Source organism: Heptranchias perlo, chromosome 44 (genome assembly GCF_035084215.1).
Source record: "Heptranchias perlo isolate sHepPer1 chromosome 44, sHepPer1.hap1, whole genome shotgun sequence".
NCBI lineage: Eukaryota > Metazoa > Chordata > Chondrichthyes > Hexanchiformes > Hexanchidae > Heptranchias > Heptranchias perlo.
Genome location: NC_090368.1, coordinates 3985122 through 4002993, shown reverse-complemented (window position 1 = coordinate 4002993; position 17872 = coordinate 3985122). Strand labels below are relative to the sequence as shown.

Below are 17872 nucleotides of genomic sequence, written 5' to 3'. Positions count from 1 at the left end.
TTTTATTGGAGTTGTTGCCTGATTTTTGTGTGCGTGTGTGTTTTGGCTAATATTGCTGAGGTGGGTCCTGCTCCCCCAGCGTGACAGCTCCCGGGAGGATTGAAACAAAGACGTGAGGGATTTTTTTTTTATATATGTCTCCTTACTCCTGCTCTCGGTTTTACTGCTCCTGACGAAGCTGGGGTCGGCTTCCGCCGGCAGTCTGCTGTTACCGTCCCGCCCGAGACCAGGCGATGAGCGTGGGATCTTGCTGTGCGCAAATCGGCCGCCACGTTTCCTGCATTGCAACAGTGATCACGCTTCAAAAAAAAAATACTTCATTGGCTGCAAAGCGCTTCGGGACGTCCTGAGGTTGTGAAAGGCGCTATAGAAATGCCAAATTTTCCTTTCTCGGTCTCTGTAGGGAGGGGAGCGCTTGATTCGAAACACGAGAAACCAATTCTGGAACAGCCTGGAGATTTGGGCAGGGAGACTTACAGAAAACAACTTGCAAATCACACTTTATCTCCACCGTTTGACGTTCCTTTATTTGCCTTGTAGCATAGAGCTGTTACCATTAGAGGGCAGCGGGGTGTCTTGTATCGACAAACAGCAGTGAGATGAAAGGCCACTTAACCTGGTGGCCTTCTCGTCGTCTTCGAACAGGGGCCACCCGTATCAGCGGAACTGGCAAGACGGGATCTCGGTGCAGCACGCTATCGTCAGCCCAGATTGTGTACCTATTAGCTGATGTGCAAAAAAAAAAGGGATTGACACACAGGGACAGGAGGAGGCCACTCGGCCCCTCGAGCCTGTTCCGCCATTCAGTTAGATCACGGCCGATCTGTATCTTAACTCCGTTTACCCGCCTTTGCTCCATAATCCCTTAATACCCTTGACCCAACAAAAACCTTATCAATCGCAGTTTTGAAATTTTCTACTGACCCCCGGCCTCGACTGCTTTTTTTTGGGGGGGGGGGAAGAGAGTTCCAGATTCCCACTCCCCTTTGTGTGAAGAAATGCTTCCTGACATCACCCCTGAACGGCCCGGCTCTAATTTTTAGGTTATGCCCCCCCCCCTTGTTCTGGACTCTCTCCCACCAGAGGAAATAGTTTCTCTCTATCTACCCTATCGAATCCTTTAATCAGCTTAAACACCTGTAAGAGTGGAATCATCTTATTTGTCCACTCAATTAAATAAAATAGTTTGGGCCACCGTACTCGACAGACATCGTTTTATTGATCTACTTAAACGTAAGATGTTACTACCAATTACAAGCAATAATTGAAACATGCATGGGTTTAAACAGTACAATCACAATAGCTGTGCCCAGGATACAAAGTTGATCCGTCTTCCTCCTATCACATAGCACTGGCGTCACGAATCGCCTTGAGAATTCTGCCTCACTAGATTCTGGCTGTCCTTTTATTGGGTTTTGTGTGAATGCCATGCACACTTAACCCCCCCCCGCCAATCCCCTCCCCACTTCATCCTTTTTAGTGCGTCTGCGCCACGCTCTCATTCTTAGCGTGGAGATATTTGTCCTAATTCTTTTCCTGCATGAAGGACGTGCCGTCTACTGGGTCTGGAGGTACGATGGACTCTCCCACCGGTAGAGTGGATCCTTACAAGGCACCAGGGGTAGAACTTAACAAAGTTACAGAGAGACGACCCTGAGGTGATAATACGCCAGACAGCCAGCTGCTTTCTGTTTAGCAGTTTTCGAACTGCTGTGCTCAGCAATTTCAGTCGTAAACACCCGCTTGATCCCTTGCTGCCCTCAGTCAGCCCATTTTCCCAAAGGATAAAAGTACTGGCTTCCTCTCTTACGTTTCCCCCCCCCCCCAACTTAGGGGGTGCTCTACTTCAGCACTAACCCACCTCTTACAACCATCTTACTCCTTTTCATATCTTTGTTTCAGTTTGATGTGGGTAATGGCCATAGTTGTTTCTAAAATGATCATCTTCTGTCTGGGCACTGAGGGATCCTATTACTACATGTGGTTACAATTGTTATCACAGTCACAATAGCTTGCAAAATTACGAGAGTCAGAAGGAACATTCTTGCCCAAGGATGCTGTCCCTTTTTACCATAAACACTGAGCCCAATTGTCTGGCTCGGCAGCTGCAGTTAGCTGGGATGCCCCACTCAATCGACTGCTGCTGAGTAGTGAAAGGCCAGAACTCAATTGTTCTCAATATCATTCAGGCCCTTCCGAGCATGAAAGCCCCATACATAGCCTTTAGAGATCTTATCATTCATGCAGTCGTTGATAATCTTGTTGATTCTATCCTGTATCTGACCAGCGGCTTCTGCTAGGTCCTTTTACTGTTAGAAGGACCGGTCGTTCCTCATAAACGAGGTCTCCCCGGATTTTACCTTTGCGCTTAAGAATATTCTTCAGTTGCCTCCTCATTCCTTCGTTGTGCTCGTACAAGCTTTCGACATCTATTCGGTTCCAGCCTGCCGTTCCCAATACAGCTGCTATTCCTAGCCGTTCTCCCACATCCCTCTTTCTACGGCTACCACTTTCCTGTATAAGGTTTTCTTTGGTTATCATTCCCAAAGTTCCTCTCTTAAAAACCGTTTCGTCATTACGGACAGCATCTGTTGGTTAAAAACGCTCATATGTCTCGTTACACGGGCCATTGGTTAAATGTGTAGCTGAAAGATCAACAATCACAGGGAAAGTATCATACCTTACATCATTGCACAACTATTCACAAGTTTCAGAAGTCCCCAGTCCGTTTATGGATCCTGCGTTCAGGGTCGGGCAGAGCGGCTCGCTAGTTTCAGGCCTGTCTTCACGGGTATAAAGTGAGATTTCATTTATGTTTCTTCTAAAACAGGATTCTTTGTAGAGCTTTCCCCCCGCCAAGAAAAGAAGACTCCCTGACGACGTGGCCAGAACAGTGGCCAAGTCAGGTTACTAGCCTACAGAAGGAATTTTAACCAAGGTTGGAACGCGAGGACAGCAGCAAAGAATTCCTTGTGAAATGCTACAGTCCGAGACTCAATTGCAAAAACTCTTCCGACCTGATCTCTAAGTGTGGAACTCGAGAACAATTTGCCGGCTTTTTAAAAAAAAAATGGACACCTGTTTTCTTTCTAAGAGTGTAGCCCAGTTTGGGGTCCCTCCCACCACTGTCAAAGTTGTCGAACTCTTACTGTTTGCAATCTATTCCAAACTGTAAACAATTTTACAACACCAAGTTATAGTCCAGCAATTTTATTTTAAATTCACAAGCTTTCGGAGGCTACCTCCTTCCTCAAGTGAACATCGTTCCACATCGTTCACTTGAGGAAGGAGGTAGCCTCCGAAAGCTTGTGAATTTAAAATAAAATTGCTGGACTATAACTTGGTGTTGTAAAATTGCTTACAATTGTCAACCCCAGTCCATCACCGGCATCTCCACATCATGTATTCCAAACTGTTCAGAGTTTTCCGGAATTGGAGGGGAACGGCGAGAGGGTCACGGACGTGGAAAGGCCTGCAGATGTATGGGGAGTTTTATTTTTAAATCAAACCTTTTGGGCAGGATTCAGGGTGGAGTTGTGTGTCTCACTGGAGCGGGCCTGCCTGCCTGCCTGCCATGTTGGGAGGTGCTTGTCGGACTTTCAGCATAATCTCCTATACTCGAGGGAATACGTAATTTAACCCTTTGAGCTCCAGCCGAAAGAAAAGATGTTAAATATTTAATGTAACGCAGTTTTTGTTTGCAGCTTTTTGTTTTGGTTACAATTATTTTCATATCAAGTTTATGTAATTTGTATCGGGGGACATCTAGAGTTGGAAGGGCAGGTTGGAAAGGAGTGGGGACGAGCATTTTAATATTGATGTACTGAGGGGATTGGAGGTCCAAGAGGATCGGAGAATATAACATACCAGCTTCACAGGAGCGATTTATCAAATAAAATTTGACACCGAGCCACATCAGGAGATATTAGGACAGGCGACCAAAAGTTTGCTCAAAGAGGTAGGTTTTAAGGAGCGTCTTAAAGGAGGGGAGAGAGAGGCGGAGAGGTTTAGGGAGGGAATTCCAGAGCTTAGGGCCCAGGCAGCTGAGGGCACGGCCGCCAATGGTGGAGTGATGAAAATCGGGATATGCAAGAGGCCAGAATTGGAGGAGCGCAGAGATCTCGGAGGGTTGTAGGGACTGAAGGAGATTACAGAGATAGGGAGGGAGGGCCGAGGCCATGGAGGGATTTGAACACGAGGATGAGAATTTTAAAATCGAGGCGTTCCCGGACCGGGAGCCAATGTAGGTCAGCGAGCACAGGTGGGGTGATGGGTGAACGGGACTTGGTGCGAGATAGGATACGGGGCAGCAGAGCTTTGGATGAACTATAGGACAGAAGGATGGTAGGGAGGGGAATAAATGGGTGAGCAACACTGGGGTAAGGTCCTTTCGGAGGCCCCCGCCCTCTGCTACCTTTCCCCAAGTGGCCCATTTCTCATGTACGGGTCCAAGCAGGCTGTGCTCTCCTCACCTGACCTCTCGCAGGGCTTCACCGGACAGCGACTAGGAACGCTGGCTGCTCCTTTCCCCCCTCTCCTAGGGTTGCCGACCCTGGTTGGACGTATTCCTGGAGGTTGCATCACGTGACCACCCACCTCCAACCGCCCCACCCAGTCAAACAGCCTTTGTTCCTTCTCCAGTATTTTTATAAACTAATAATTTTTTTCACAGCAGTGTCCAGGAGATTAATCTTTAATTCCTGGAGACTCCAGGACAATCCTGGAGGATTGGCGACCCCCACCCTCTCCTTGTAGCTCCCCCTTTCGATGAGCACAGGGGGTCCTGGTTACCTCCCAGATCCTCTGTTGCTCGATAACAGTGGCTCGTTTGCCCACCAAAGCGCCTGAACGTTGGAATGAACAAAAGACAGAACAGTAATACTGATGACGGCTCGGCAGGTTGACCAAGTGAGCGGCTGAGCCACACAGGCCAGAGTGGGTCCCACGTTCCAATCCCGGTCTCCACTAAGTTAGCAGATTCAGCCTTCGGGGCTCCTGCCCGGATTGGGGGGGGGGGGTTGTGGGGGGAACATCCAGGATTTCTGCTCTCGATCGCTGTCCAGTGACTCTTGCCATGTGGGTGTCGGTTGAGGACAAAACTGGGCTTGGTTGTGCTGCCCCCATGGTTGAATGGCCTATCAGCGCTCACTGCCCCTCCCCACAGTCAAATGGCATGTCAGTGTGCACTGCCCCCCACAGTTGAATGGCCTGTCAGAGCGCACTGCCCCTCCCAGTCGAATGGCCTGTCAGCGCTCACTGCCCCCACAGTTGAATAGCCCATCAGCTCACTGCCCCCCACAGTTGAATGACCTGTCAGCTCACTGCCCCCTACAGTCGAATGGCCTGTCAGCGCTCACTGCCCCCACAGTTGAATGGCCTGTCAGTGCTCACTGCCCCCCGCAGTCGAATGGCCTGTGAGCACTCACTGCCTCCCCCCCCACCCCGGCCGAATGGCCAGCGCAAGCTGTTGGTGCCCATGAAGCATGTTCTTCGCTGGTTCGACCTGTTTTGAGTTTCATGGAGCTGAAGATCTGCAAAGGGCAGTTGCCTCATTGCTGGATAAATCTTAAATCAGAGCACCACCATCTGTTGGTATCGGCAGCTCGAGACACGTGCGGAATAACGGGAACAGGGACTTAAACATTTATAGGAGACTCCTGAAACTCTATGGTATGAATCTATACAGCCCACTAGAGGGAGCCTGAATCCCACGAGAGAGTCGGACGCCTTCCTTGGCCATTTCTATCTAGGGAGACATCGTAGGACGATGAAGAGTTCAGAAGTTCACAGTAGAGAGCTTGCATTGACGTAATCGTGATCATTTAGTTTTGGAGTTTAGTTGATAAAATTTTTAAAAGCGTCAGTATCGCTTTTCGAAAGTTGATGGCCCAACCTACAGGCAAGCAAAAAAAACCAGAGAGTTTTATTTTTCTGTCATAAAGAAAAGAAAGACTTGCATTTATATAGCGCCTTTCAGAACCTCAGGTGCTTTACAGACAATTTTAGTCACTTGTAATGTATGAAACGGGGCAGCCAGCTTGCACACAGCAAGATCCCACCACCATCAATGTGATAAATGACCAGATAATCTGTTTTTGATCCATGTTGATTGAGGGATAAATATTGTCCAGGACACCAGGGAGAACTCCCCCTGCTCTTCTTCGAATAGTGGCCGTGGGATCTTTTACCTGAGAGGGGCAGACGGGGCCTCGGTTTAATGTCTCATCCAAAAGACGGCACCTCCGACAGTGCGGCACTCCCTCAGTGGGAGTGTCGGCTGAGATTTAGTGCTCAAGTCTCTGGAGTGGGACTTGAAGCCATGACCTTCTGACTGAGAAGCAAGACGAGTGCTGCCCACTGAGCCATGGCTGACACCATGAGTTTAAATCAAATAAGGAAGCCACTTGATTGTTCCTCAAGGGAACTCACCCATAGGGAAAGATGCCTTCAGTTGTCTGTCGCTGAGGGGTTGGGTTGCTCGAAAGTTGTTGATTAATGGTAGTTTTGGAGCTGCGTCAGGGGCTGTGCTAAACAGCCCAGTCTCTAAGGCTGTAAACTGCGGAAAGAGAAGAAGGTTACTGCTCAGGGGAAGAAAGATAGAACTTGCATTTCTACAGCGCCTTTCACAACCTCAGGACGTCCCAAAGCGCTTTACAGCCAACGAAGCACTTTTTTGAAGTGTGGTCCCTGTTGTAATGTCGGAAACGCGGCAGCTAATTTGCGCACAGCAAGATCCCACAAACAGCAATGTGGTAATGACCCAGATGATCTGTTTTCTAGTGATGTCGGTTGAGGGATAAATATCGGCCCCAGGACACCGGAGTGAACTCCCCCCTGCTCGTCTTCCAAATAGTGGCCCGTGGGATCTTTTACACCCACCTGAGAGGGGCAGACAGGGCCTGGGTTTAATGTCTCATCCGAAAGACCCCCCCCCACTACCACGAAACACAAGCTTTTACTCGCTATAAAGATATACTGATAGGCTGAGATGAAATAAGGAGGGAGGAAGCTCCGTGTGGACCGGCATAGACCCGTCGGGCCGAATGGCCTGTTTCTGTGCTGTAATTTCCAGGTAATAATTTAGCATTTTCTGATTTCAATCCTGAGAGCTACAGCACTCGTAGGAGTGAAATCAGAAATTGAGGTGTTTAAGATGATTAAAGGATTCGATAGTTGTACATAGAGAGAAACTATTTTCTCCAGTGGAGGGAGTCCAGAACAAGGGGGGCATAACCTTAAAATTAGAGCCAGGCCGTTCAGGGGTGATGTCAGGAAGCATTTCTTCACACAAAGGGGAGTGGGAATCTGGAACTCTCTCCCCCAAAAAGCTGTTGAGGCCGGTGGTCAATTGAAAATGTCAAAACTGAGATGGATAAATTTTTGTTGGGTAAGGGTATTAAGGGTTAGGGAACCAAGGCGGGTAAATGGAGTTAAGGTACAGATCAGCCATGATCTAAATGAGGTTGAGTGGCCTCCTCCTGTTCCCATGTACCTCTGTGAATAGCACTGTGTTTCTCTCTCCTGCATTTCCTCCTCTCCTGAAGGCGCCAACTCTTGCCCCTACTGCCGTCCGCTCTCTGGTACCTCCCCCACGCCCTCCGTCTCCACACTTGAACCTCAGCCACCCGGTGCTGGCGGAGCTATTCGACTGTGGAGGGCATCGCCACCGAGACTGATCCTGTCCTCACAGGCAAGTGTGAATGACTGGGACAGGAGCAGAATCCCTTGGCTGATTCTTTCTCCCCCCCCCCCCCGCCCCCACTATCACTAGTAGCATCTCATCTGCTGCCCCCCCCCCCCTGCTCCCGCACTCCTCCCAAACACAGACCATGGATGAGGCCTGATCTGTGCGGCTCGGTGCGACCGGCCACTGAGCCATTAGGGGGAGCTTCCAAAGGCAGCGACATCGCACAAACGACCACAGACGCGGTCTCCTTCAGCCTTCGGGGATTTGGCCATTTAGAGACGCTCCCTTGACCCGGGCATACCTGGGAAGGGGACAGCTGCACTCGCTGGTGAAAAACGATCCATAGGACGCTCTGGAAGCATGGCGGGGTGGTCAGCGAGCCGTTGTACGTGAAGTATTTGTCCAGCTGTGTGGGAAGCAGTGACTGGACATCGAAAGAGGGAATCACGGCCTCCTGACCTGCAAGTTGAACAACAGGACGTACAATTCAATGCACTTGCCAACATTTCTCTGGTCTGTATGGGCTCAGTGCGGTAGCATTCTTGCCTCTGAGCCAAAAGGTTGTGGGTTCCAAGCCCCACTCCAGGGACTTCAAGCTCCAGGCTGACACTCGCAGCGCAGTACTGAGGGAGTGCTGTGCTGTCTTTTGGATGAGACCTTAAACCAAAGCCCCGTCTGCCTTCTCAACAGGACGATGAAGAGCAGGGGAGTTCTCCCCGCTGTCCTGGGCCGATATTTATCCCTCAACCAACATCACTGAAACAGATGATCTGGTCATTATCACATCGCTGTTTGCGGGATCTTGCTGTGCGCAAATTGGCTGCCGCGTTTCCTACATTACAACAGTGACTACACTTCAAAAAAAAGTGCTTCATTGGCTGTAAAGAGCTTTGGCTCGTCCTGAGTTCGTGAAATGCACTAAATAAATGCAAGTTCTTTCATAAAGGACGTTGAGGGAGGAATGTTGGCCAAACCTTCCTGCTCTTCTTCAGATAGCACCAGGGTATAAAAGCTACCCTCCCCCCCCCCCCCCATTACAAACTAGCTACCCCGCCGTTTCTATTTATAATTTTAGTGGAATTTACACCACGTAAACCGTGTACCCAGAATCGATAAGCCGTTCTTTCTAAATGTTACACCTAAGAAACCGTCTATATTTTCTTATGCAAAGTTGAAAGGGACAAATGCAAAATAAAAGACTTGTATTGCAGTTGTAGGGAACATGACAGCCAATTTGCACACAGCAAGGGAGAGAAACGTCAGAAAGTGGCGCCATCTACTGGCCAGAGGTTGGAACTACATTGTTACACACAACTGTTTACATACAGGATTTCCATTCCAAGTCTGTACTTAGGCAGAGCCAATGCTCAATATTGACACGAAAACAGGAGCCAGAATCTTGAACAGCAATGTGATAATGACCAGATAATCACTTTTTAATAATTTGGTTTGAGGGATAAATATTGGCCCAGCACACACTCCCCTTCTTCTCTTCAAATAGCGGCCGTGGGATCTTTTACGTCCAACTGAGAGGTTTAACAGCTCATCCTAAAATCAGCGCCTCTGACAGTGCAGCACTCCCTCACTACTGCACCGGGAGTATCGGCTTAGAATTTTGTGCTCAGGTCTACTGGAGTGGGGCTGATGAACCCACAACCTTCTTGACTCAGAGGCAAGAGTGTTAACCACTGCGCCACAGCTCAGAATCAGAACGTAGCTGCAGAAAGGACAGTGGCAGTGACCCAAAGTTCAGTGGCCAGCTATGACCCACAGGCTTTGTATCAGGCACCCCTCGCAGGGGGTCTGGTTCGCTATTTTGCTCATGATGTTACCGGCCTTCTTACCTGCAAACGTTACAGATTCCAGGTGACTCAGAATATTTTCGTAAGCTGGGTTTTTAAACTGCCCGACCTTTATCAAATTAAAAACAAAAATTGTATACATTAGTGTTAAATTTTCAACGGTCAGTTGATGAAGACTGCATGCAGTGACACCACTAATCCCCCCAGAATGGAGATGACTGGGTAATTCCCCCCCGTCATTTTACGCACATAATTTGTGTTCTGTAACTTTCCTCCACTCACTGCATTTTGCTGGAGAAATAATCTTGCTTTTATAGGGAGACTCTGCTTAAATAGACCCTGTTTGCTGAGTAAATAGACTGTTTGCTGTAAAATATACTCCGTTTGCTGTAAAATATACTCCGTTTGCTGTAAAATATGCTCCGTTTGCTGTAAAATATACTCCGTTTGCTGTAAAATATACTCCGTTTGCTGTAAAATATGCTATGTTTGCTGTAAAATATGCTCCGTTTGCTGTAAAATATACTCCGTTTGCTGTAAAATATACTCCGTTTGCTGTAAAATATACTCCGTTTGCTGTAAAATATGCTCCGTTTGCTGTAAAATATACTCCGTTTGCTGGCGATGGAGTTGGGAGAGAGAGAGAGACTTCAGAAAGTGGCGCCATCTGCTGGCCAGAGGTTGGAACTACATTGTTACACACCAACTGTTTACATACAGGATTTCCATTCTAAATCTGTACTTAGGCAGAGCCAATGACATGAAAACAGGAGCAGGGAGTTGGACAGGAGCCGGATCAAAACTGCCCCTCACCTCCATCAGAATTCCCAGGACCGCCAGTCCGTCTGCCTTGCTCATGGCCTCCGACGCATTCGGGTATTTCTCGGAATTGTAGTGAACGACGTGCAGCTGGGAAGAATCAAACCGAGCGTTAATTCGCACAAGCTTCTGTCGCCTTGGTGGCTGCGCTGGCCCAGCGTTGGGGTTTCGAGGCACCAGGGCCTGGCACGTGGGTATCGGGATATTCGACTGTGGAGGGCATCACAACCGAGCCTGATCCCAGCAGCTGCGCGGGCACTTTCCAGCATTGGATAGCAATCAGGGGTGGGCATTTGGCAACTTTTACCCCTCCCTTACCTAGGGTCACCAAGGTCAATTATGGCACCCTGACTGGGATCAGTTAAGTCAACACAGGCTGGGAATCAAATCTGGGGGGGAGTGGGGGGAGAGGGAGGGGGAAGGGTTTGAATGGCCCAGTAAGGCAAATTCCCAGACTCCCAGCAGGGAACCAACATCAACAACTTGCATTTATACAGCGCCTTTAATGTAGTAAAACGTCCCAAGGTGCTTCACAGGAGCGTAAATCAGACAAAATTTGACGCTGAGCCACATAGAGGAGATATTAGGACAGGTGACCAAAAGCTTGGTCAAAGAGGTAGGTTTTAAGGAGCGTCTTAAAGGAGGAGAGAGAGGCGGAGAGGATTAGAGAGGGAATTCCAGAGCTTAGGGCCCAGGCAGCTGAAGGCACGACCGCCAATGGTGGAGTGAAGGGAGTTGGAGACGCACAAGAGGCCAGAATTGGAGGAGCGCAGAGATCTCGGAGGCTTGCAGGGCTGGAGGAGGTTACAGAGATGGGGGGGGGGGGGGGGGGGGATCGAGGCCATGGAGGGATTTGAACACGAGGATGAGAATTTTAAAATCGAGGTGTTGCCGGACCAGGAGCCGATGTAGGTCAGCGAGCGCAGAGAGGGTGATGGGTGAACGGGACTCGGGTCAAACATCTTACATTAAATATAACAAATATACAAATACATCACAGGTGTTAATATTTGTCAAGCTCAAAATGCGAGTTAGGAAACGGGGGCAGCAGAGTTTTGGATGAGCTCAAGTTCACAGAGGATGGAAGATGGGGGAGCATTGGAACAGTCGGAGTCTGGAAGGTAACGTAGGCAATGGGTGAGGGTTTTGATAAAGCAGAGGGGCTGAGCCAGGGGCGGAGAGGGGCGAAGTTACTGAGGCGGAAGGCACACAAATTAACAGGGGGGGTGATGGGTGAACGGGACTCGGTGCGAGTTAGGATACAGGGGGGCAGGAGAGTTTTGGATGAGCTGAAGTTTATGGAGGCGTGACCAAAAACGGTATTCCCCACTTTTAAGCACGTCCCCTCTCGCTGTGACCGCCTACCTCAGCAGACGCCCTCTCTCCATCTACTTGGTGCTCCGAACCCTCTGGCTGTTCCGAACTGCCCCAGTGGAAATGGAGCTGTACCGCTGTGTATCGCTCAGGGAGGCTGCTGATGTACATGGTAGGAGGGAGAGTCATCTGCACTGTGGGGGGAGAAAACAGAGACACATCTTGTTAACAATGACCTTGGAGGAGGAAGAGTTTACACAGGTCACGCCTCCATAAACTTCAGCTCATCCAAAACTCTCCTGCCCCCCCCCTGTATCCTAACTCGCACCGTGTCCCGTTCACCCATCACCCCCCACTGTGCTCGCTGACCAACATCGGCTCCCTGTCCGGCAATGATTTTAAAATTCTCATCCTGTGTGTTCAAATCCCTCCATGGCCTCGCCCCCCCCTCTCCCTATCTCTGTAATCTCCTCCAGCCCCTACAACCCTCCGAGATCTCTGCGCTCTTCCAATTCTGGCCTCTTGCGCATCCCCGATTTCCATCGCTCCACCATCGGCGGCCGTGCCTTCAGCTGCCTGGGTCCTAAGCACTGGAATTCCCTCCCTAAACCCCTCCGCCTCTCTCTCCTCCTTTAAGATGCTCCTTTAAAACCTCCCTCTTTGACCAAGCTTTTGGTCACCTGTCCTAATATCTCCTTATGTGGCTCGGTGTCAAATTTTGTCCGTTGATCGCTCCTGTGGACGTTTTACTATGTTAAATGCAAGTTGTAAGTCAGGTCAGTCGGACCTAAGACATAAGTTGAGATTAGTGGGCAAGGTGGAAGTGTGCTCAGCATTGCGATGGGACCATGTCACAGCCAAGCATCAGTACTTCCCGGGAGAGGACAGGAGCGAAAATAATTTATAAATTCAACTGTCTGCCTTGTACCGTCCTTACCTGTGTGACCATTGTTGGAGATTGTGAACCAGTCGCAGTCTGGTTTGCTGTATCCCTTTAAGTGGACTGGCCTCAGGGAGGGATCATACCTGACCATCTGGGTTTGGATATCGACAGGGGATTGTGCTCTTTTCCCACAATTCAGATATTCCTCTTCCCAGTTTTTCTGTCCTTGAGGGCCTAGAATAAAGGCGATTAATAGATTGTCAAGCCTCTGGGAACTTGTCGCTGGTTAATCTATCGACTTTTACCCAATATCGATTTTTAAATTCTCATCCTTGTTTTCAAATCCCCTCCATGGCCCTCGCCCTCCCCCTCCTCATCTCTGTAACCTCCTCCAGCCCCACAACCCTCCCAGATCTTTAAGCTCCAATTCTGGCCTCTTGCGCATCCCCGATTTCCATCGCTCCACCATTGGCGGCCGTGCCTTCAGCCGCCTGGGCCCTAAGCTCTGGAATTCCCTCCCTAAACCTCTCCGCCTCTCTCTCCTCCTTTAAGACGCTCCTGAAAACCTACCTCTTTGACCAAGCTTCTGGTCACCTGTCCTAATATCTCCTTATGTGGCTCGGTGTCATATTTTGAGTGATAATCGCTCCTGTGAAGCGCCTTGGGGACGTTTTACTACGTTAAAGGCGCTATATAAATGCAGGTTGTTATTGTTGGTTGAAAGGTTTCTGCGAGGTATTTGTATTCCAGTCCGGAATTAGTTGGCCTCACTGCCCCAGGCTGTGGAGGGGATAAAATCAGCCACGGTTCTGGCTCCCGATCACTGTCCAGTGACCTCCCTTCTGGAATGTAAAGTGAGGTGAGCAGATGATTTTGCTCGCTACTCAGACTCCAGGCTTCAGGCTCCAGGCACGAGGACTAGACCCTGAAAGGCTGTCTCAGCCAGTGGGACTGTACCCCAGCAAGAGGCAGCACCTTCAGAGAGAGGTATGGAGGAAACCGGAGGCCTTAAAATTCTTCATGTTTTTTGTTCTTGTTCATCAAGGTGAGGGACTCACTGTCAGCATCAAACACTCCCAGGGCAGGTACAGCACGGGTTAGATACAGAGTAAAGCTCCCTCTACACTGTCCCATCAAACACTTCCAGGGCAGGTAGCACGGGTTAGATACAGAGTAAAGCTCCCTCTACACTGTCCCATCAAACACTCCCAGGGCAGGTACAGCATGGGTTAGATACAGAGTAAAGCTCCCTCTACACTGTCCCATCAAACACTCCCAGGGCAGGTAGCACGGGTTAGATACAGAGTAAAGCTCCCTCTACACCGTCCCATCAAACACTCCCAGGGCAGGTACAGCATGGGTTAGATACAGAGTAAAGCTCCCTCTACACTGTCCCATCAAACACTCCCAGGGCAGGTACAGCACAGGTTAGATACAGAGTAAAGAAAGAGAGAGAATGTGATCCAGAAGGAAGGATTGACTGTTAAGGGACAGTGTGACAGAATTGAAAGCCTGGATTCCCTCTCACAGGGGAACAATACAGGGAGATTAAAGAAAGGGAATTGGAGACTCTGAGTTGAAATAGTGTTTGCGAAGCAGTCAATTGGGTTTTGCAGTGAAACTCACCTTCATACGTCCAATGGGAACCTGCACAAGGAAAGAGGAAGACAAGAGATTAAATATCACACATTCATACACTTACAGCACAGAAACAGGCCATTCGGCCCAACAGGTCCGTGCTGGTATTTATGCTCCCCACGAGCCTCCTCCCACCCTATTTAATCTCACCCATCTCAGCATAACCTTCGGGGAATGTCCCACAACAGGGGGAGCCCAGCGTCTGGTCAGCTGGTCAAGTGTGGCCCCTCCCCTGACCCCAATCCTTTTTGTGCTTCTGTTTCTTATTCGCTGGTTTGCCCTGTTTGCGTTTGGTGGGCCTGCAGGTTTATAATGGGCTCATCGGCAAATAAATCCTCAATCAGCACACCAAGATCTGTTAGGATTGGCAGTTTGAGCTCATAGAATCTGACAGCACAGGAGGAGGCCAATCGGCCCATCGTGCCTGTGCTGGCTCTTTGAAAGAGTGATCCAATTAGTCCCACTCCCCCCTGCTCTTTCTTCTTATTTACTCTTATCGAAACCTTCAGTGTCGCTGAGCTGGGGAGTAGGGGTCGGGGTGGGGGAGATGTCAGGCAACGATCCCGCTCCTGATCCAGTCACTGCCCTCCCCCCTCTCCCTTTGCCGGGAATTGCAAATGGAGATAGTGCTCGGAATTCGGATCAGGATTAGGCTCAGCTGCGATGCACACCGACGGTTGAATATCCCGTCTCACTGTCAAGGCCGACGCACGGGCGAGGCAGCCATTGAAAGAGGCAGTCCCAACCTCAGAGGCTAGACCTGCCTGGCCGGTCTCACCCCTCCAGTACCGAGGGAGCGCTGCGCTGTCTGAGGTGCCGTCTTTCGGATGAGACGTTAAACCGAGGCCCCGTCTGCCCCTCTCAGGTGGATGTAAAAGATCCCACGGCCACTATTCAAAGAAGAGCAGGGGGGAGTTCTCCCCGGTGTCCTGGGGGCCGATATTTATCCCTCAACCAACATCACTACAGATTATCAGGTCATTTACCACATTGCTGTTTGTGGGATCTTGCTGTGCGCAAATTGGCTGCTGCGTTTCCTACATTACAACAATGACTGCACTTCAAAAAGTACTTCATTGGCTGTAAAGCGCTTTGGGACGTCCTGAGATCGCGAAAGGCGCGACAGAATTGCAAGTTCTATCTTTTGTTCTTTCTTCTCTGTATTGCGAGCAGGCCCCACTGTATTTGTAGAGGTCCCTGGATGCTCTGTTGGTTTATTAAATACTTCAGCAAACGGGGGATGGACAGAGTGTTCTAAGCTGGAAAATTCCACCCAGTGACCAGCCAGGATCGATGTTCTCTGAAACTTTGGGCGGGCTGTCCAGCTAGAGAGCTGCGTCTAACGCCACCAACCCGAACCCACCATCGGTTCTGTCTCCACGCTGGTGCGTCAGATCTTTTGTGGGAGAGTTGGGATGTATTCAAATCCCTCCATGGCCCTCGGCCACCCTCCCTACCTCTGTAACCTCCTCCAGCCCCTACGACCCTCCGAGATCTCTGCCCTCCTCCAATTCTGGCCTCTTGCCCATCCCCCGATTTCCATCGCTCCACCATTGGCGGCCGTGCCTTCAGCCGCCTGGGCCCTAAGCTCTGGAATTCCCTCCCTAAACCTCTCCGCCCTCTCTCTCCTCCTTTAAGACGCTCCTGAAAACCTACCTCTTTGACCGAGCTTTTGGTCACCTGTCCCTAATATCTCCTCATGTGGTTCGGTGTCAAATTTTGTCTGATTTACGCTCCTGTGAAGCGCCTTGGGCCGTTTTACTACGTTAAAGGCGCTATATAAATGCAATTTGTTGAACGTGACCTTCGTTCTCCGGAAGGCGCCGACTGCCCGCTGGGGTACGGGTTCCACAGGCGCTCGGCTCAGCCAGGCCCACCTGCCCTGGAGCGACTCCAACAAAAGCCCCGGGGTTTCCAACAGGCCTGAGAGGAAGGACTCACATTTCTGTCACCCCTTTCACGATCTCAGGACGTCCCAAAGCACTTTACAGCCAATGAAGTACGTTTTGATGTTGTAATGTAGGAAACGCAGCAGCCAATTTGCGCACAGCAAGATCCCACGAACAGCAATGTGATAAATGACCCAGATCACCTTTAGAAATTTTTATTGATGTTGGTAGAGGGATAAATATTGGCCTCCAGGGAGAACTCCCCCTGCTCTTCTTCTGAATAGTGGCCGCGGGATCTTTTACGTCCACCTGAGAGGGGCAGACGGGTCCTCGGTTCAGCATCTCATCCGAGAGACGGCGCCTACCGACAGCGCAGCGCTGCCTCCGTTACTGGAACTGTCAGCCTGGATTACGGGGCTCAAGTCCCCGGAGCGGGACTCAAACCCACGACCTTCTGGCTCTGAGGCGACGGGAGAGGAGTGCTGCCCACTCAGCCGCGGCTGGCAATAGAGTCGGGAAGCTGGCTCGATCGATGCAGGATCCTGCCGAATAGGTCAGGAGACTGGGGAGGTTTAGAAAGGAATATGATAATGACAGGGTTAGAATCAGCCGTACACAAACTGTTGGAAGATTAGCACTTGCAGGAGCGGACTACGTAAGACCAATTATGCCAAGTGTGCTGGCTGGCAGCTGCTCATTTACTAAAGGCGTCACTGACACCTTTAGAAAGAAAATTATTTTACATATGTATAAAAAAAACAGGGGGTCGCGGGGCAAGAAATCCTTCTTTCGCTCCTCGTTCCGGAGCGGTCTCGTCCTGCGTCTCGCCCTGAAACACTCCTGCAAAAATCCCGCGCCGCCCACGGCCGATCGAAACCATCCAGGAATCGCGACGCTAAACAACCAGCTGATCATTGGTGTCTGTAGTCGGGGAGGGGTGGGGGGCTGCGATTGGCATCTTTGCCCCGGGGTGAGGTTAGGAGGGGGCAAATCAGCCGCAGGGTTTCCGTTCTTAATCGTAAAAAAGTGTGCGTGGGGGGGGAGACGGAATCGGTGGAGATGCCGCCCACAGTCGAATAGTCTGCTCGCCGCCGAAGCTCGCAATATGTATAACGGTTACTTGGGCAAGGCTGGCAGTGCCGGGCGCCAGCTTCAGGAAGGGAGAGGGAGCGGAGGAGAAATAACTGAAGGGAGCATAAGATTAGCGAGTGTGGCAGAGACTGGAGTTCAGGAACGGCTTGTTCAAAATTTGCACCTTCTGTACAGATATCCTGAATGGAGCTTAAAAGGAGAAAATTCCTGGTTTACGAGTAACTAAAGTCAGACTTACCTCTCCCCGCTGCTACTGTCAGGAGTAAGATCATGCACCAAAGTGCTAACACTCTGAATCCTGACTCCATCCTCATGCCAGTCGACTGATGTCCAAGCTTAAAGGGAGAGTGTAGGGCAACTCCAGAGATTCTGGGTACCAGACGTGCTGGAAATCTGGAGGTTCGTCAGCTCCTATCACATCCCAAGCCCCTCGCGCTGTAACTCCCCCCACACCTTAATCCAGCCAAGGTTTCTTAAGGTGGAACAGTTCTCTTAAGGTGGATCTTGCTCACGTCACGGGGCGATGTCAGTAGCCAACGCGTTGCGGCCTTTCGTGTGAAATGATTCTGTCCACCATTTTATGCTAAAAGCGCTTGGACTAATTTCACAGAATCGTGCTAACCAGCGCACCGCCAGAGGTAATGAACTGCCAAACTTCCTGACAAGGAATGTTCAGGAAAACGTCAGTGGGTAACACTCGCGCCTCTGAGTCAGAAGGTCGTGGGTTCGAGCCCCCGACTCCGGGTAC

At 50.2% G+C, this 17872-nt stretch overlaps 1 protein-coding gene across 1 annotated transcript; it reads right to left on the bottom strand.

The window, feature by feature from the left end:
• Positions 1–5822: 5822 nt before the first annotated feature.
• On the bottom strand, positions 5823–17438 carry LOC137306687 (carbonic anhydrase 14-like). The gene is made up of 9 exons (XM_067976028.1): positions 17363–17438; positions 14132–14152; positions 12560–12739; positions 11674–11816; positions 10303–10398; positions 9532–9598; positions 7989–8146; positions 6430–6556; positions 5823–5893 (listed from the first exon to the last, which is right to left on the bottom strand). Exons 1-9 carry the CDS (start codon positions 17436–17438, stop codon positions 5823–5825), a joined length of 939 nt encoding a protein of 312 aa, XP_067832129.1.
• Between the last annotated feature and the right edge of the window lie 434 nt (positions 17439–17872).